Source organism: Carex rostrata, chromosome 1, assembly GCF_964058835.1.
Source record: "Carex rostrata chromosome 1, lpCarRost1.2, whole genome shotgun sequence".
NCBI lineage: Eukaryota > Viridiplantae > Streptophyta > Magnoliopsida > Poales > Cyperaceae > Carex > Carex rostrata.
In genome coordinates, this window is record NC_135918.1 from 4,381,353 (window position 1) to 4,403,486 (window position 22,134).

Sequence of the window (22,134 nt, forward strand, 5' to 3'; positions counted from 1 at the left end):
ATAAATTAATAAACATTATTAATATAAATTATTAATTAATAATCATTATTAATATAAATTATTAATTAATAATAATTATTAATATAAATTATTAATAATAAGATACTAATTATATAATATTAATATATTAATAACAACTATAATATATTGCAATATTATTATAATAATTATTTAATATATTTACAATATAACATATTAATTATATAATTACATATTAATAATAATTAATAATAAGAAAATATTAATTATATAATATTATTATAATAATGAGATGGGCTACGGTGAGTTGCGAAGTAAAACGCGTTTCTACTTCACGCCGTATTTTTATTTTGAAAGTCCAAACGACCAATCCGAACCGTTAGATGTTTAATCCATATTGAAATGTGCTTGGAGACCAAATTTTACATTTTTTGGTATTTTTTTACTATTTATTAAGCATTTTTGAAAATTGCTGTCTTGCTGTTAACAGTGAAAACAGTAAAATTTTCTGGACCATCAGATCAACGTCTTTCAAAATTGCTTAATAAATAGTAAAAAAATTCCAAAAAATGTAAAATTTGGTCTCCAAGCATATTTCAATATGGAGAACAAGATGAACAGTTCAGATCGACGTTTTGAACTTTAAAATCGCAAAATATGAGCGGGAAGTAAAATAGTCGCTTTACTTCGCAACTCACCGTAGCCCATCTCTTATAATAATTATTTAATATATTAACAATATAGGATATTAATTATATAATTATATATTAATAATAAGATACTAATTATATAATATTAATATATTAATAATAACTATAAAATATTATAATATTATTATAATAATTATTTAATATATTAACAATATAACATATTAATTATATGAGGAGGGATCAAGTTACAATAATTTTTGAGTTACAACAAGTTACAACAAGTATTTTCTACATTTTCAAAGTCCAAATCGTCGATCCAAACCGTTAGATGTGATCTCTACAATAAAATGTGCTTGGGGACCAAATTTTACATTTTTTGGAATTTTTTACTATTTATTAAGATGGGTACAAAAACTAGTCAAATTCATACCATTGAATTTTGTACCCATCTTAATAAATAGTAAAAAAATTCCCAAAAATGTAAAATTTGGTCTCCAAGCACATTTTATTGTGGAGATCATGTTGAACGGTTTGGATCGATGATTTGGACTTTGAAAATGTAGAAAATGGTTGTGGTAATTTGTTGTAACTTGATCCCTCCTCTTGGATCATATACTTATTAAAAATTACCAAAGTTCATAATGTTTATCTAATTATAATGGTAGAGATCACATCTAATGGTTTGGATCGACAATTTGGACTTTAAAAATGTAAAAATATGCTTGTTGTAACTTGTTGTAACTTGATCCCTCCTCTAATTATATAGTTATATTAAGATACTAATTACACAATATTAATATATTAATAATAACTATAATATATTACAGTATGATATAATAATTATTTAATATATTAACAATATAACATAATTATATAATTCTTTATTAATATTAATTATATAATAATAATTATTTAATATATTAACAATATAAGATATTAATTATATAATTATATACTAATAATAATTATTAATAATAATATACTAATTATATACAAATAAAACATTATTATGATCATTCAAGTTAGGCCACGAGGTGGAATAAAAATTAAACCACCATGTGAGGTGATTTAATTTAGGCCGGCCTAAAAATTGGCTTATGTCATCTTAGTCCGGCTCAATTAAGGCACGTTTGGTAGTATAACGAGGCCTAAACTTTTTATTCCACCATTTAGGCCACAACCAAACATGGTGAAAGAGCAATTAAATATACATATATGTTTTTGTCTGGACAAAAATGAATATTCAGTGATCAGTTAGTGTATTGGGTACAACTACGATGACTTTTGAAGAAAGATTAGCTTATTTCAATTAGAAGAAAGATTAGCTTATTTCAATTAGCCTAATTAACAAAGCAAATAAAACTAGTAGACATCAGTCTTAGTTGACCCTTGAAAGTAGGTTTTCGGCCTTCTACTGGCTTCTAGAAGCACCAGGCCCACACCTTTTGTTTTCTCAACTTTTATCATTCATATTCTCCATAAACAATGCTTTCTGAAAGTTGATGAGTCAAGCATGCAATTAATAATGGTTGATATGTATGTTCCATATAAAACCTTAATACTCAACAATGATTTAATATTGTGAGAAAAATTGGTAAAATTATTGACAGGGTAAAACAAGACATTTCACGGAAATAGTCCCTTTTACATTAATTAATTTCAAATAAGAGCTGCAACTTTCCTGTTATACACAATGGTCCCCTATATTAGATGTAACTTTTTCATATAGAGCACCGTTGAACCAGTCACGTAATTAATGTTGCCAAAAACTTCTAAAAAGAGAGGTGAAGTTGAAAATGACAATTTTTGTAATATTGATTACATATGTAAGTTTTTTAAGTATGTTATGTCACACTTATTGTCAGACATCCGACTTTGCTTTTCTCATCTAAAAATATGAATAGATTTGCAAGTTTCTTAACTATGTCACGGCACATCCGCTGTCAATAGTCTCACAAGTTTTTCTCTCTTTATTTATCTTAATTGGAGAGCTCGTGTATTCCTACTTCCTTTCCTTATTTAAAAAAATATATATATTTTTGAAATATGTAAGAAAAATTTAAAGTAATATAACCATATTGTGTATTTGTGTTCATATATAAAAAAAGAAAAAAAAAAGTTTTGTTTTCTATGTCTGTGTTCCTATATTGTGTATATTTTTTTGGGAAGAGTGGTTTTGGAGCTCTGCCTTTTTAATTATCTTCTAGATGATTTTTTTATACAAAGTACAGATGGCGAACTAACATAAAGGTCTTGTTGATAGGAGAGGTACAAATTGGAGTGGCATAACATTAAGGTTATGCTATTTAAAAAGCACATATTAATAAAAGTCCGTACCGATCAAATCACGACCTGCTTGACTGAACTCGCGGAGAAATAGGGATGAGAATCACACCTGAAATTAGTTTCGAACTAGGAATGAGAACTCGTCAATGGTTTGAATGAAATTCACGGTTGAATATTGCGTCGCAAAAAAAGAAGAAAGAAATCGCCAAATGCGGAGCTAATCTGATCGGTTTTGGAAATATTGAAATTCAAAAAAGGAAGGATACGCTCGCCCGCCGACCTTTTTAAATACGAAGACGAGAGACGGTTACGAAGTGGGACCGGAAGACAGTTAACGGGAGTTGGATAAGGGGTTGTGGACAAATGGTGAACAAATGTGAGTGGACAAGAACCTTTTCTCTTAAAAAAATATATATATTTTTGAAATATGTAAGAAAAATTTAAAGTAATATAATCATATTGTGTATTTGTGTTCATATATAAAAAAAGAAAAAAAAAAAGTTTTGTTTTCTATGTCTGTGTTCCTATATTGTGTATATTTTTTTGGGAAGAGTGGTTTTGGAGCTCTGCCTTTTTAATTATCTTCTAGATGATTTTTTTATACAAAGTACAGATGGCGAACTAACATAAAGGTCTTGTTGATAGGAGAGGTACAAATTGGAGTGGCATAACATTAAGGTTATGCTATGTGAATGTGATTGAGAGGACATTTATAGAAGGCCTTTATTTCCCTAAAGAGGCAGGTAGTTGTCATGGGGTGAGATCATTGGGCTACCAACCGCCAACTACCACCGCCCAATGCAAAACTTCTTTTTTTTTGTTCTGATTATCATTTTTTTATTTTATTTTTTCTTCTTTTCTCCTCCACTGATAGCATCACCTGGCCCAAGCCCAAGTTGGTGGAGACCTGTATTTCAGATTGGGCATGGACCCCACACATATGCCCTTCCATTTTTTTCACCACGCCATGGAGTCCCCCCCCCCCCCCCCCCCCCCCCCCCCACACACACACACACACACACACCCCAAAGGTAGTTTGCTAATGCTAAACAAAGTAGAAGGTTTAGCGAAGATAATTACGATCGAGTTCGGATCCTTTGTGTTAATTCTATGCATTTTTCACCGTTTGAGTTTAAATCCGGACCATTTGATCAGAATTCAGATTAATCCAGTCTAAATTTGTAATGCATAAGATTCTTTTAAAATACGTGCCAATGCATAATAAACGGATTGAATTCAACCTTTAAGGCAAGGTACCTTCAAGTAATGAAAGTGAGAGGCAATCTAATGAACATCAGATCCGCATTAATATTTATATGCATTTGATCCGTACATATCTCAAAATTTTCGCACGAACCTTAATACAGATCGAATTGACTGGACCTATGTATACCGGACCGCCACACATAGACTTAATATTACCGCTTCTGTGGTCTGTATATGCCTAATGATAAACTAATAGGTGTGTTTGGCGTGGAACGGCCGAATGGTAATAAATTAAGTGGATAAACACATACCTTGGAAAAGGAATCCGTGAGAATGTTGGACTTTTGTCTTTATATAGCACCGGGTATTGTTTGCATCACTGTTGTAAATAATGGTATGCAGTTATCAGATGAACAGAATATTATCAAGCGATTAATCAGAATTATACGAATAATTTAATATTTTTATTAAACTTATGTATATATATCATAGTTTATTAAAAAATAATTTATTTAACTCATTAAACTTATCAGATAAACTTAATTTAACTTAGTTCCATTATTATAACATGACATTACGTTTATATTTTCTTAACGCATAAGAATTTTCATGTGTAAGTAACACATTTATTTAATGAAAAGATAAATTGAAGAATTAAGCATTTTTAAATACTGATAACATATTATTTGAAAGAAATGAAACATTTCAACATAAAATCACTAAATTTAGTTTATGATAACAACTTAATTTCACAAATGAATATGTCGTACTAATTGAAAAATTACATCAGTAAGTAAGAAAAATATATTGTATATAAATAACAGAAGAATTAAAAGAAAAAACATATATAAAAAATATAATTATTTCAGTACCTGTGCTACAGTACCGCACTTAGAGGAATAATATATTATGGTCCCCACTAATTATTATTCTAAAAATATATTATATAGTCTTAACTAATTGTTATTCTAAAATTCCAGCAGCACTGTTTCTTTATGGTCCCCACAAATTATATAGTTTCATTTTCACAGTCCCCGCACTTGTTCCCGCATCAATCTTTCTCTAACAAAACTAGTTGATTTCATAGGAATAAATACTTCAGTGCATAGATATAAATACTTTCAGTGCATAGATATAAATACTTTCAGTACTTAGATATTAATTCTTTCAGTGTCATATGTAAAAAATACTTAGATATTTATACCTTCGTAGTTATAAAATACTAAGAAAATAAGATATTAACACTTTAAAAAATGACATTAATACTTCGATGCATAACTTGTTATGATTCCCTTTTTGAGTTCTCCAATCATCCCTGCGTCAGCCTTCTTCTAACAAAAATAGTTAACCTTATACGTATAAATATTTCAGTGTATAAGCATAAATACTTTCAACACTTAGATATTAATACTTTCAGTGTCATATGTAAAAAATATTTATAAGTATAGGTACAAATACTTGTACGGAGAGGTATAAATACTTGCGCGACGACAAGTCTGAATGTAACGTCATCATGGATCTCATTTGAAAGAAAAAATTACGTGGGTATTAATAGTTTAGAAAAAAATATTAAAATTGTGGATATTTTGCAGTCCCGACAGGAAATTATCTTTTTGCATTTAATTTTCGGTAGTCCCCCGCAGGTACAGTACTGTCGGTACTATTATCTTCGCACTACAGTACTTGCACAATAAATAATTGTTCATCTCATAGCTATAAATACTTCATTTAGGTATAAATACTTCTGTGTATCAACATTAATACTTTAGGGAAAAAATTCGAATTGTGGAGTTTTTGCAATCCCCACAAAAAGTTATTTTTTCACATTTAATTTCAGTGGTCCCCCTGTGGGTACAGCGCGGGTACTGTTATCATCTCCCATATAAAAAAATATTAGATGTTTGTCCAAGCACAAATAAAACTACAAAACATGATTTATAAAACTTATTATCACACACTATCACAGGAAAAATAAATAAATGTGAAGATAAATATTTACTGGAATAAACAAAAATAAACGGATGATTAAACGGTAAAACGGCCGATTAATCGTTTTCATCCGCAAACATGTATCCATTAAGTGTATTCGTAACGGTTTGGCCACCGTTAACAATTAAACGACCGATTAAACAGCCGTTTTTTACAATACTGGTTTGTACCTTGACCTTCATCAATAGTTCAGAAATTTACCAGCATATTTGGAAGCAACTTGTTGCAATTTATAATTTTCGAATTTGACCGTCTTTACATTTCCCCTGAAATTCTCACGACGCATCATTTAAATAAGTGCATAGTTAAAGTAAAAAATTTATGCAAAACTTAAATACAAACAAACTGACTTAAAGAAAACATTTGAGAAAAATCTTTAAAATTTGTCTTTTGGGATAAGATTATAAGAATCATTCTCCTTAAATCGGTGCAAATATATTTTTAATTAAGACATATGAATTTTTTAAAAGTTCAATAAGCCCGTTCATACTGAAATTCTATGAAGAACAATCATTTAGAACAGTGTTGTAATAAACGTCGATTTAGGTCGATTAATCGGCCGATTAGTCATTGGCGGTGATCAAACCGTCATGGATTTTCCGACTAATTGACCGATTATTTTTAATTATAACCGATTATTTCCGATTAATCGTTTGACGGTACCCTGTCCATCCGACGACTGCATACCTTTGTTTCATACCGTTGTTTAATTCTACTACAAATAAAATCCGCACAGGATAAAGAACTCCACGCTCCATTTAGTTGAAATGGAGAAGTCCATTTAGTTGTGCTTCCGCACAACTGCACAAGCGTCCACCTAAACTGGAGAGTAGGGAGATGAGCAAATATCTCATGCCAACTAATCCAGACCAAGTTTGGCAGTCATGCATTTTTTCACATGAGCTGCCACAACCCACATGCATCAGACGCATCATCAGTGGTCTAGTGCTACAAGAGAACTGGATTCTTAGTTAAAGACTCCAATGGCCAGGGCCCAGGAGGTTTTGTCATGTGGGAGTTGTGTTATCTATAATTCTCTGTGTGAGTGTTGAGTGTGAGTGTGTGAGTGGTGGGGGTTGGTGGGCTAATGACTAGTTTAATCATCAATGCCACACTTTTCCAGGTAAGGAAGGTTATGGCTGTTAGGTAGTTCTTATGTGGCCCAATATTGTCTCTCTGTGTAGTCTACTTATGCCTATTCAATTATGTTGCAATTTTGTAAGCTTAGTCAACTTGGTTACAAATGCAAAAGTTGCAAAAATAAAGTTTTGCTTATTATCTTATATGATATAAATCTAATGTAACTTTCTGTGAATTTTTTAAATAAACAATAGATTGGCATCAAAGTTGGCCTAAAGTACCCCACCATAGTATACTGTATACTCCCTTCTCTTTTGTTTGTTTATTACCCACCCTTCTACCTACCAAAAGAAACACCTCACATGTTCCCCACTTCCCCCCTGTACATGCCAAACGCTTCTAATTCTACTGGATGAAATAATGATTGCAGATTTTCAGTAGCCGTTCATGACCAGATAGTACCTGTGGCATGTTGCAATTACCTCCGGAATTACTAAACATGGATCGAGTTATTGTTTCACATAATAATTACTTTAAAATAAATAACTCCACATCTACTAAGGGTGGGAATTCGGTTGATTGATGAAAAATGAAAGTTTCAACTAGAATACTGAAGATTAATTCATTTATGAGCTATAATTAAAATTTTAAAAAATTATAGGATTTTGTAAGTATTTTGTAGAATATTTATTTAATTTTCTCAATAATATCAAGTTATAATTTGTAACATACAAGTACTATAAAAATGTAAGATCCAGTTAATTATATATTTTTCTAGTATTATACATTTATTTTTTATACATAGTTCATATTTGATCCTCACAAAAATGTAAGAATGTATACATTATTGACCCCATAATTATAATCTATGATTTTGACGTGATTGTTGTTTTAATATTAAATATTGACAAGATATGTGACCTCATTGAAAAATAATGTAACTTAGTCCCTAACTCAAAGAAAATAATTTTCACTGTATTTTCTTTCGAAAAATAAACTGTAGCTTTAATAAAAATATATAATAAATAAAATGTTCAAATGAAATCAGATAATAGTTGGGTAACTTAATTACTTAACTAAGAGGTTTGGTTTGGTTTGTCCGTTATAACGGTCACTCGCTACAGTATATCGCAGTAAATAGTTCGTCACAGAGTACTTGAACGAACCTAACTTATCCATGACCTTTAAGGCTTTAATTAACAACCACCATCCTGGACCTGGGATACCTTGTTGTCATTCACACAACCCTTATCATGACCTTTAGTTGGTTCTCTTCTTTTGGCCTTATTCTCTTACTATTCTTAATTCGCGCATAACAAAATTAGATTTTATTCTTTTTTTACTTGCTAGAGACTGCAATATATGTATAATTGCAGAAGAACAAGAAAAAAAGGTGTAATTTATATATAAAAGGACCTGATCATTAATTGCATGCAGTTGGTTGAAGTTTGATGGTTAAATTGATTACCCAATTCGGCTCCACCCAACTTTATCAACTAATTAATTTAAGAGATTAAAATTATGTACAATATGATGTATATCCTGATCCTCATATGATGTATCATGTGTCTGTGTCTACTACGTACGTATTAGATGACAAAAGTAGATCACATGCTTTATCAGTTGGTGTCTGTTAGCAATGGGTTTAATTACGATTCGTTTACAAGGAGAACTAAGAGTTTAGTGCAGTATAATGAGTTCTATTTCTTTATGGAGAATTCACATGTTCAATTCTCAATAATTCTCAAAAATAGCTTCTGAAAAATACCGAAGATATACGGAATCCTTTAATTATAAAAAAAAAAAAAGATTAGAAAAGCTGTTTTTTTAACTTGGTCATGGTACAATTAATGGTTCCACACAACAAATTCAATTGGATTTCAACATAAAAGACTATTCATGAATCTTGTCGAAATGACACTTGTATTTATTTTTTAAACCAATAGTAAGATGGTAGAAACTCTGAACATAATTAATTTTGTCGCTTTTAAATTAGAGAAGAAATTAGAATGTTGAAAAGGGAAGTTTATTTATGCATGTGGTAGCTAGACTTATCTAACTTAATTCGGTTTTATGTGCTTTTCTATTTTGAAAATTCCATCCAACATTTTTGTGACATGAGAGTACATAATATATATTGCCAGGAAAAAAATATTATTAAAAGTGCCTTGGGAACTGACATGTACTATTAAAAAAAAAACAAGTTTAGGTATTCAGAATTTGGGGTAAAAAAGAAAATATTGATCAAGAATAACCTCATTAAAGGAGGATGGATGGATAAAACTACATGTGTTTTTTTTTGTCCTAATTATGAAACTATTGATCATCTTTGCATATACTGGCTAGCAAATTATAATAATTTTAGATTTACTTATAACACAATTGAGGATATATATGTGACAAACAGATAGTTGTATTCCTTTTAAAGATAAAGGTGTAACTGAATTTGTTTGGAATGCATTTTTGTGCAAGTGTTACAAGTGTCAGAAGATTAGCATAATAATGGAGCCTACCCAAGCGGAATTTTATTTTCTTTAAATTCTAGGCCTATGCTAATTTTCTTTTTGTGGTAACTTATCAGTGCAACTATGTGCAAGTAGAGGTAGAACAAAAGGAGATAATATTAATTGCATTTGTTACATTCATCTTAAATATTAGTTAATTAGAATTTTTTTTTTTATTTGAAATGATCATGACTGACTATTTTGTATTGATGTATCTTTTATATCTTATGCGCGCGATATTGATCCTGTTTAATTAGTGCTGGTTGCTAGTTAACACATTTGAGAATTATTAATTGTTGTAACTAGTTTATTCAATATTGGCACCAAATTGTAATATCATTTTGAAGTATTAGTTTCTAATGAAACTGATGATATATCACTATTTTTTTTATGAATATTAGTTGTGGAAACTTGAAAAACTTGAATCAAGACCTTTTTAATTTACAATGACATTTCTTTTAAAAATAAAGCCTAAAAATGGAACATGCAGATAAAAACTAACTACAATCAACAGCTAGCATTTCCCACTTGGGAAAAAACAAAAATATATTCTCCCAATATAATTTCCAAACGCTAAATCATATTTAGTAATTACTCAACAAAATTTCAACAAACTCAACATATATGCTATTGCCCCTCTTCCAGTGGTGCAATAAATCTAAAAACCTGTGTATTTTGAGTTCTTTGGCAGCTACAAGCCTCATTACTGATCTGAAATCCTAGATTGTAGCACAAACACAGATTGTTAGAATACCCAATATAATTTCCACTTGATACACTTGCTTCTTCCAATTCCCTTGAAGGAGATACACTTCTCTTTGGAGATTGATATGGTAAACTTATAGAGAGGTTAAGGTCTATGTCTAGTCCATGAGAGTTATGTTTCTCTTCTCCTAAACTGTGCAAGCTGCTAGGACCTTCGGAAGATCCCGTGGGTCCCACCGCCGGTGACACAGACACTTCTATCTGATGGGTCTGATGGGTCTGCTGGGATCCACTGAAAGGCGACGCTGTTGTAGCATTGATCGGCCGGTGAGTTTGTGGATCGATGCCTCGACTCATGAGCTTCCTCTTGATATGTGTGTTCCAGTAGTTCTTTATCTCATTATCTGTCCGTCCCGGTAACCGACCAGCTATCAACGACCACCTATTTAAAAAAAAAATGATAAGAAACGGTTCCATTTTAAGAAATGTCTTTTGTATGAGAATACACGGAATAAGAATGAAAAAAAGGGCAATAATTGGTGCTTACTTGTTCCCTAAAAGACTATGTAGCTGTATTATAAGCTCATCTTCTTCTTCGGTGAAATTACCGCGCTTGAGATCCGGTCGGAGGTAATTTATCCACCGGAGGCGGCAACTCTTGCCACAACGAAGCAATCCTGCACAAGATAACCAAATTCACTTAAAATGAGTGCAAATTAAAGTAAGGAAAAATGAATGTTATATATAATATATATACAATATATATAGACTTGTCACTTGTGGGTTCTACAAATTATTATGGGATATATATCACTCTTTTATTTTATTATCTACATTATAAAAGCATCTTTGGGCGTACGGAGAAGCTAATAAAATTACATTTCTCTCTCTTCATGTGACTAACTTATTCTTTTGCATTTTTATGCCATGGGGTCGATCAGAACAGTACCAAATACTGGCATCTCTAAAAACTGAAATCCAACTAGGAATTAGTGCGTTAGCAACTTAGCATGAACATATTCTCACAACGTGACAGCATGGATATGTATTCATAACGAGAAACTAAATTAGTGTGAATGATAGAGAGAGAGTGTGTACCAGCAGATTTAGGAAGAGATCTCCAACAGCCTTCACCATGGGCTTTGATATAAGCTATAAGACGCTGATCCTCTTCTTTTGTCCATGCTCCTTTGTTTGTATGAGCTTTCTCACAGCAAGGCGACCTTCCCATGGCGAAATACAGATGACTACAAGAAGTTGAGGGGATTCAAATTATCCTAATTTGTGTTTATTTTGTTTGGAGGTAAATGATCTCTAGTGCGTATGGTTCTTCTACTCCATGCAAAGTTCGGAATCTAAGGAGCAAAAGGAGAAACAAGGAGGAAGGCAAAGGGCAAAGAAGGAGAAGGCAAGGTGGGTGGATTTATACGAACGGATGGGAAGAGATTTTGTTGGTTGCTTTCTTATCACAGCCCAACTTGTACACTGATTGGTTATCAATTGGACCATCAGAATTTGACAAAATGGTTAATTAAATTATTGGTTTGTGCATTTTACTGAGGTAATAAATTAATGTTTGAGAAAAATGGAATGTGTTTTTTAGAAATAACAAAACTAAGATGTAAAGGTCAAAGTTGAGCTTAGAATAAGTCATACTAAATAAGCCATCCGATCTTATCTATAAATAGATGACTTGAAAAAATAATTATTTTAACAGAGACCTAACAAAGATAAATGCTTACACTTCAGTTAGAAAAGGGCCTCAATACAAAGGATTTTATTACACAATCATGCTCAAATGAATATTTGAACACTGCTTCAAATTAAACTAGAAATTAAAGTTGCAATGTATGTATATAATATATATATCTAAACTCAGTGATAAAACCCTACTTATTCTCTAAAAAATAAATCACAATTTAATTTTCATCAAAGAATTAATATTTGATCTAGCGTCAAAAGATAACACTCTTCGTGTGTATTAGAAATATAAATGAAGATTATCTATGAATATTAGTATTTAGAAGATTTAGATCTCCATCTTTCACGAAAAAGAAAAATGATTTTCGTCACTCTTGATAAAAAGCCTGATGTACAATTTGGTGGTGGGAAACATTTTGAATTTAGAGGAAAGCTTGAGAGGGGTCCATTGGACCAGTGCATTTAGGCCCAGTTGACCGAGTTGGTGAGGACTGAGGAGGGATTGAGTTGAGTGGTTACAAACCCAGGGAGCTGGATTTGGTAGGTAGGTATACTTTTATGGGAGTGTGTCCCTTGTTTTGTTCCGTCCCGTTTCCCAATGTGTTCTATCAACTTTTCCATGATAAATAAAAAACAATTAGTATTCTCTACTTGCATCTTACATGATACTGCAATTTCTCTCAATCTGCTCCCCTTAAGACTGGAATTCATTTCAATTAAGGTAGCTCAAATTTTGCGAAATAAATCTGCTGTTATTCCAATCTCAACCGTTGATCTTTATTGAGATTTGTGCACGAAAAAATTTCTTCCTTGAGATTTATGCATAGAAAAATTTGAACCGTTGAAATCGAGATAACATGTTCATTCTTTGGAATAACAACTGATTTATTTCCCAAAATTTGAGTTTAGATTCGGAAAGCCTGATTTACTTTGGAACAGATATTAAAGAGATTTTGTGTATTTTTATCTCGGACCGAATTGGATCTGAATTTAAATTAAATGTTGAAGTTATCTTATAGGATCCAAACTGTATTTTAACTCTAATTTTGTACAATGCACTTCACCTCTCCTCGTGTTTTACTTCAGATTTCCTCTTCTCAAATAGGTGAACAAATCCGTGTTTTACTTCAGATTTCATCACTTCTTAGTTCTCCCCTTCCTTTTTTTCTTTTCTTTAATAATCGTGTTCTGGAGCACATTTTTATTTTGAGATTATGGATTAATGTTGAATTATTATATATAAAATATTTTTTTTATTTTTTTTATTTTATGTATCTTACTTCATATAATAAAATATTTTTTTGTCTTTTATTATTTTATGTTATCTTACTTCAGAACTTAAGTTGATTCATTCGATTTTAACCGGACATTAACTCGGTGAATCATGAAGAGCTAACATTTCGAATAAAAAGCAGCACCGATGAGAATCCAAGTCTGGACTTATTAGACAAAAATATTCGTAAAACAATAATAATTTAAAATCCATCTACGATTGGAATAATTAATTAAGTTAGATAGATTATTTCGAATGTCACCAGAATCACTCGTTTAAAAATAGTTTTCAAGTTTTCAACCATCTGATTGATCAATTAGGTTGTCTTTTAACTTATCTTATATATTATATTTTTGTGCAAACTTCTGATGTCTAATATTTTTTATTTCAGTTTGAGAAGTGTTAAGAAATTTTCTAGGAAACAACTCAATTTTTATTTAATATAGCATCTCAAATTATGAATTTTGAGTTTCAATATTATTTTCTTGAGTAAAAGTTAGAGGTCAAATCATCCAATTATTTAATATTTACAAGAGAAATTTTTTATTTGAATTTCAAACATGTGACCTCTTACGCAGAGATAGATGTCTTTGATACTAGATTAAAAGTTGATTCTCGAGCTTCCAATGTTATTGATCAATAAGTTGGTATCTTAACCATTTAACTGTTTTTTTTTTCAAATTTAAATAGATAGTATTAACCTTTAATTAACTATTATAACGACCGTAGAAGTCCAAAATAGATACTAAATAGACATTAATGTTTTCTGTAATTACCATATCATATTTATCATGTAGATATATATATGCCAAACTTTTTTGAGCGAAATGTGAGTGCAACTTTTTATTGTTTCATACTTCTTGGCCAAAAATAGCCCTTAATTAATCAGGGTTACTTTTTTTTTTCTTTTCCTAAACAATTTATTTAACTAACACCTCGCACAGTCGCACACTGACACACACTCCGCCTACGTACCTTTTAATGATAGGTTTTTTCTGTGTCTGATTGTGGGAGAAAGTAAGAGACGGAATCTCAGTACATTTGGTGACCGACCTCCCATTGTTTCCCTGCCTCTTGATGTGGAGCAAGTTGGCCTTGTTTATCAATTTCATTTTATTCTTGGGTTGATTATTGACCAAGGGAAATGACAAAGTGCATGTGTTAACATAAGCAAGTATAATAATTATAAAATATTGTGAGCAGCTTATCATGGTACTACAACAACAAAATTTAAGATGGAACTTAATTTGTGTAAAATAAGCGTCCACTAAATTTTTACTGTTTAATTTATTTGCAAAACAGAGCAATTTTAATTCCATACAAATACAATACCCAAACCGTAGAATCAAAAGGAACTCTGTTAAAAAATTTGTCTGCAAAAATAGATTGAGAAAAAAAGAAAGTAATTTGGATCCAACGTACGCTAATAATGCATATTTTTTGGGGATAATAAAGAAGTAACTAATTCGGTGTCAATTAAGAAATCAATTATATTTGAAATTAAATTAGTTCGTAGTTAATTTAATGTGCAGAATTGATGCAATGTATTGGCAAAAGCCTGAAATTGCTGCGATTAATAGCATGGCTGCCGCTTCATGGGAGTTGGGATGTCAACATACAACAGTTTCTTCCTTCAAATTTGGAGTGCACTGATTGAGTAATTAATCAATGTATAAAGACAATGTATCATGCCATCATGGTAAGAATTTAAGGCGAATTACTACTGAAACCCAAAGTGTCCCTTAAGATGTAGACCATGTTTTTTTCTTAATCTGACCAACAATATCTGTACTCTGTATACTTTTACAATATATATATATATATATAGAGAGAGAGTAATGCTACGCTACTTCGCGAATTAAAAAAGTTGTTTTAATTCGCGCTCATATCTCTAGTTTTGAAGGCCAAATAGCCGATCGAAACCGTTAGATGTTTAATCTATATTAAAATGTGCTTGGAGACCAAATTTTACATTTTTTGGAATTTTTTTACTATTTATTAAGATGATTTGAAAATTACTATCTTTATTAAAATTCTGCACCATTAAAAAACAGCGATTTTCAAACCATTTTAATAAATAGTAAAAAAAATCCAAAAAATGTAAAATTTGGTCTCCAAGCACATTTTAATATAGATTAAACATCTAACGGTTTGGATCGGCTATTTGGACTTCAAAACTAGAGATATGAGCGCGAATTAAAACAACCCGTTTAATTCGCGAAGTAGCGTAGCCTTACTCTCTCTCTCTCTCTATATATATATAGATAGAGAGAGAGAGAGGTTGGCTAAGATCAAAGTGGTAGTTCCTGAGGTTTGGTGCTACCAATTCGTTTTTTAATTTTAAAAGTTCAAAACGTCGATCCGAACCGTTCAAGTTGTTCTCCATATTAAATTGTGCTTGGAGACCAGATTTTACATTTTTCTGAATTTTTTTACTATTTATTAAGCCACTTTGAAAACAGCTGATCCAATGGTGGCTTCTGATTTTACTGTTTTGTTAAGCCACCGTTGGATCAGCTGTTTTCAAAGTGGCTTAATAAATAGTAAATAAATTCAGAAAAATATAAAATTTGGTCTCCAAGCACAATTTAATATGGAGAACAACTTAAACGGTTCGGATCGACGTTTTGAACTTTGAAAATTAAAAAACGAATTGGTAGCACCAAAGCTCAGGAACTACCATTTTGATCTTAGTCAACCTCTATATATATATATATATATATATATATTTGCAAATAATACAAATTATCTTGTTTTTAATAGCTTCCTATTTTTCATAAATGGCACCTCAAGTACTATTTTTTTCTTCCAATTTTGGTATGTGTCCTCTTTGAAATTTTATTTAATTTTTTTTTAAACTTCCAAATTGCTATAATCAAATTAACTGTACTTCTATACGATATTTCATTTTGACTCGTAAATTGTCTTATTTGGTCCCAAAATATCGGGATGATTTCTTATTCAGACTTTATAGCTGATACACTTGACATTGTCTCCAAAAGAAAAAAAAAATGGGTATTTGTTTCTTCCTTTTATTTTCTTTATTCAGCATTCCGTAATTTTCTCGTCGTGGAATTATTCTTTAGGCCTCTAATTATTGTATGAAATCGATGTGTTTTGTAATTAATTGAACTTAATCATACAAAAATGTCGATAGAAACTTCTTCGTAAATCTCAATATTTCATACCAATATTTAATAGAATCATGACTAATGAATACATATCAGAATCCAATATTTGCTACGGGTATCATTAATTATGCCTTTTTTTTCTTGATTAAAAGCGCATAGAGGTATTAGAATTAAATTGTAACTATCGTAAAAAGATGTGATTTTCCATTTAGAGGAGCAAAAGATATGGTGCATCTTTGCACTGGCACTCTCAGTTAATGCAACATTTAGAACCTTTACCAATAAATCTACCTGGTCCGGTTCCTATGTGGCAACTGCATATACAGCTATTCGTGCAGCTAAGTACGTACTTGGTGTACAATAGGGCTAACTAATTTGAATTTTTTTTTTTTTTTTTTTTTGCTTCCTACCAAACAATGTGACTATTTCAAAATCATATATTCAAAGAAAAAGGTGACTTCTTCTCAATATATTCAAATTTCTGGTCTTGCCAATTTTTTCTTTTTTAGTAAGAAAAAAAAAATGGCATTAATGACGAGAACGACTGGTACGTTTTCCTGTCTAATAGAAACATCGGAACCTAATAATTTTGTACAGATTTCAACGTACAACTGTTCAATATTCTCTCGTTTAAGACGTGCTCTTTCAAAAAAAACTGTTCAATATTCATCTAGAATCCCAAAATAGTTGGACCTCGTCTATTTAACTTCCACAATATAATATTGATAGACTATTTTTGTGCACGAGTACAAAAACGCAAAACATACATATTATACACATTTGTTAAAAAGTTCCATTCAATCCGTGTTCAAAGTTAAAAAATATTGTTTTAAAAATTTGTTCCGAAAATATAATCAAATTATACACAGTTTTACTGTTTTCAATATTTATACATGATTGTAAACAGTAAAACTGTGTATGAATGTTGGAGGATATTTTCGGAAGTTTTGGAGTACATTTTCGGACGGACATTTTCTGATGCTCCAACAATTCTATACGGTTTTACTGTATAATCCGTGTGTGATGAAAGAAATACAATTTTTTTCACATCATCAATTTGCGTCTTCATGTTATAATGGATCTCTCTATTTTTTCTAAGTCATTTCTAAAATATCTCTTCCTTTCTATGTAGGTTTGCATGATTGTTCTTTATCAAGTAAATCTAAACAAATGAGGCTAGGGTGAGATAAGGCAAGAGAGGCGATATCTTCATCGAAAAGATGATTTCCGATGATGAAACTTCAAACGGCCATAAAACAACTCTTGAGTGTCCGATTTCAGCAAATGACCGCTTTTCAGAAAGCTGGCGAGAAGATGCATGTGTTGCATGACCGTTATGCTGTTTTTCAAATTTTAGAATTGCAAAAAAACCAAGGGAAGAGGCTCAAAACTTGAGTTGAAGTTTCCGATTAAGTTTTTCATTTCTAATTTTCGATTTTTTTGTCCTTTACCATACTTCTTCTTAGATATTATTAATGTAATTATATGAAGTTTCAGATCTAGAGTTTTTTTGTTAGAATGTTATTCATGTAACTAATAATATGTGATTTAATTGTAATTGTTGTTTATATATTGGTAAATGTGGTGTTGTAGTGTTTATATTTGAATTTTAGTTAAGTGTTTTTGATATTCAAATTTAGAGTTTAATTTGAATTTAGATATAGAGTTTAATTTGAATTTAGATCTAGAGTTTCATTTGATACTTAAAAAAAAATTCTTGAAGTATACATGGTTTTTTTTATTAAAAACTGTGTAGGATGTGTGCTTTTATAGAAGGTTTTACTTTAACATCTGTGTATGATAATTTTTGACGAAAAAAATATGTCAAAAAAATTTAAATTGTATACGATTTTCAATAAAAAAAACCGTGTAGGATTAGTGTTTTTATACATGATTCAGAAACCGTGTAAAATTTAGCGAAAAATTATACACGACTCCTGTAGATACAGTTTAAAAACCGTGTAAAAGTGTGGTTTTTACCGTAGTTAGTAGCGTTTTCTGTATTAGTAGTGATTCACTACCAAATCCTTCAAAAAAAAAACCAAGATTCTAAATAGCGATTATAGCGCTATAGCTTTTAACGTCCGAAAAAACTATAGTGCAACCATAACTAGCTATTTATAATTATTATAAAAGAAAAGCGGTTAATAACGTTATAGCTTGTGAGATCCAAAAAAGCTACAACGCAGCTATTGCGTAACTATAACTAGCTATTTAGAACCTGAAAAAAAAAAAAAAAAATCCTATTTTGTAGTTCCAATTAGATTTTTCTTTTCTTTTATTTTCTGGTAGCGACCGCCTGTGAGTGGCTGAGTGCCAATTAAACCTCATAAATTGGTCTTGTTTTAGAAACATAACTGAAGCAAAACTACATTGTTGGTGCAAAATTAGGCTACGGTACTAATGTACCATGCATAACGTGTTTCTGTCTATATTAACTTTTTTTTTTTCTAAGTTCAAATAGTTGATGAGAACAGTTCGATATAATCTTTATATAACATTGTACTTGTAAATCAAATTTTACATATTTTAGATTTTTTTTAAAATTTTATAGATAGATAAAAATTTTCTAATAAAGATTGTAGACTTTTCAAAAATAGTGATTTTCAAGTTAAAACAATGATCCGAATTTATCACTTGTACCTCAGACACCTGGTGAATGGGGTGATAGGGATTCTTACACCGTGCCCTCCCTAGCAAAATTAATAGCTTGACAAAGATCATGGTGGTACCTGGTACTTGGTAGCCTGGTAGGTATATAATTATATATGATGTTAGTTCATTAAATATCTCCATCTGCCCTCCAACGTAGGGTGTACTCTACTGCTTTCTCCCGTTTTAATACTATCTTAGTTCACATCATCTGTTATTTCAACCAATTTCAAACTACTGCAATGTGGTTTTTGGAGCAATTAATAACCTTTTTTTTGTCTTCATTTTTAATTAAAATACACCATGGAATTAATTCATTGATCGACCTCATGCTTTGTAAGTGTAATACATGAGTTATTAAAGTTTTATTTAATTTATTTCTTAAAGACAAATTACTCAATGAGCTCGTGAATCAAAGATATATATATATATCTCTCTCTTTCAGTTTTAAATGTTAATTTATGGAATAATCTACAGGGAGATACAAATTTTCCAATCTCAAGTGAAATTTGACCAATTTTAAGAAAAGTACAGATGTTTTGATGAATATTCAACCTTATAATTTAACCAGCTTATTAATTTTATATGCTGTAATTTTAGAGAATCACAGAGGTGGTGTGTGCCTTATAGTATCAATTGGATCTTTTTGACCAAGTCAATGATACAGACATACAGTGAACATTCCTTGTGACCTAGAATTGAATCGTTAATAGCATAGGAATTTACTGCGCTAACATCTAATGATATGTCTACACTTAGCATAGATTGAGTGTAACTTGAAGATCAAATTACATACAATTTGTTAACAACTATACTGTTTAGGAATAATTATTATGGTTTATCACAATGACTAGCGATGGCGACATTTAGACCGCTTGATCGAATCGTATAATTTAAAAGTAAAAATTATTATTAATTTAAAATTGATATAAAATTACAAAGTATTAAAATTTATAAAAATATTTAAAGGCAGATAAATTTATCAAGAGTAATTTGGTCATTTTTTACAAACAGTAAATTAATTGTTAAGGATGATCGTTGTTATTGATTGCATAGTATGGGGTTGATTGTCAAAATTACACATTTAAGGGCCTATTTATGACAAACCAACAATTTGAGGGCCTCCCATAACAATATTCCTTTCAAAAAAGAACTATTTCATGTTCAACATGTATGATGTTCAAACATTTGAAAGACGAAGACATTTGCATTATAATCAAACTGTTTTTGTTTCTTTATTTATGTTTCTACATAACTCTAGGGCCTTGCATTGAATTTTAAATTTCTTTCACATAGAAGATATGATCTACTAGACTAAGTCTATACTATCTGTATTGAATCTGTTCTCGCCTCCAACCAATGTTTTAAAATGTGATTTTGTTCATGTATGCGGAAGGCCATTGCATACCACATAAGCAGTATGCAGATGCATATGCGGATTTATATATACGAATTTTAAAATAAAAATTCACGTATATATATATTCATATTCATATAGTTGAATTTATTTCCACATAACCAACACTTAATGTATATAAAAAATATAATAATTTGGGATGGGATAGTAAAAATCCGCATAATGCATATGAACTTTTAATTACACGCGTTGCATATTACATTTTTAATCCGCATATTCGGACCGCATATGCGGCCGCATGCTCAAAACTACATGGGAGGGACTGCATGGCATTCTGAGCACGACTGTCGACTGCATAAGCATATGCGGTCTATGCGGCCGCATTTTAAAACACTGCTCCTAACAAAAGTTGTTAATTCCCAATTTGTTAAGAGGACCTTAATTATACTTGACTTCCGTTGTTATCTATTTTCGAGTGATGCGTTTACATGTCAAATTTATATATATATAGAGAGAGAGAGATTGACTAATATGCTTTCGGTAGCATACGGGCCGAAGTGCTACCGGTCCAAATTTGAAATTTCAAAATCCAAAAAGTCGATCTGAACCGTTCATCTTGTTCTCCATATTAATATGTGCTTGGAGACCAAATTTTACATTTTTATGAATTTTTTTACTATTTATTAAGCCACTTTGAAAATCGCTGATCCAACGGTAGCACTGTTTTGTTAAGCCACCGTTGGATCAGTGATTTTCAAAGTGACTTAATATATAGTAAAAAAATTCAGAAAAATATAAAATTTGGTCTCCAAACACATATTAATATGGAGAACAAGATGAACGGTTCAGATCGACTTTTTGGATTATGAAATTTCAAATTTGGACCAGTAGCACTTCGGCCGAAGTGCTACCGAAAGTATATTAGTCAATCTCTCTCTCTCTCTCTATATGTATGTATGTATGTATGTATGTATATATTTTATATTATTTATGTTCACGTAAAAAAAATTATATGTAAATATTTTATTTTAATATTTAAGTTTTATTTGATTTACTAAAGTTTGAAATATAGACGTAATAAATAAGTATATATAATAAAAAAATTGAATCCTTGTGTAAAATAGAATTGAAGCACACACTTCACAAAATTTCCTAGAAAAAACAGATATTACAACATAAACAAGGTCAAATTTTATGCAATAAAAAGGTAATCTTTTTTTAAGTAAATCCATAAGAATCCAATAATATATAGAGATATATATATAGATAGATAGATAGGCTAATGTGTTTTCGGTAGCATAAGGGCCGAAATACACACGGTCAAAATTTAAAATTTCAAAATTCAAAAAGTCGATCTGAACCGTTCATCTTGTTCTCCATATTAATATGTGCTTGGAGACCAAAGTTTACATTTTTCTGAATTTATTTACTATTTATTAAGCCACTTTGAAAATCGCTAATCCAACGGTTTTACTGTTTTGTTAAGCCACCGTTGGATCAGCAATTTTCAAAGTGGCTTAATAAATAGTAAAAAAATTCAGAAAAATGTAAAATTTGGTCTCCAAGCACATATTAATATGGAGAACAAGATGAACGGTCCAGATCGACTTTTTGAATTTTG

The 22,134-nt window shown here is 30.6% G+C and overlaps 1 protein-coding gene across 1 annotated transcript; it reads right to left on the reverse strand.

The window, feature by feature from the left end:
- Window positions 1-10,214: 10,214 nt before the first annotated feature.
- On the reverse strand, window positions 10,215-11,780 carry LOC144553103 (myb-related protein 308-like). The gene is made up of 3 exons (XM_078301191.1): window positions 11,498-11,780; window positions 10,947-11,076; window positions 10,215-10,841 (listed from the first exon to the last, which is right to left on the reverse strand). Exons 1-3 carry the CDS (start codon window positions 11,628-11,630, stop codon window positions 10,322-10,324), a joined length of 783 nt encoding a protein of 260 aa, XP_078157317.1. The 5' UTR covers window positions 11,631-11,780; the 3' UTR covers window positions 10,215-10,321.
- Window positions 11,781-22,134: the final 10,354 nt, after the last annotated feature.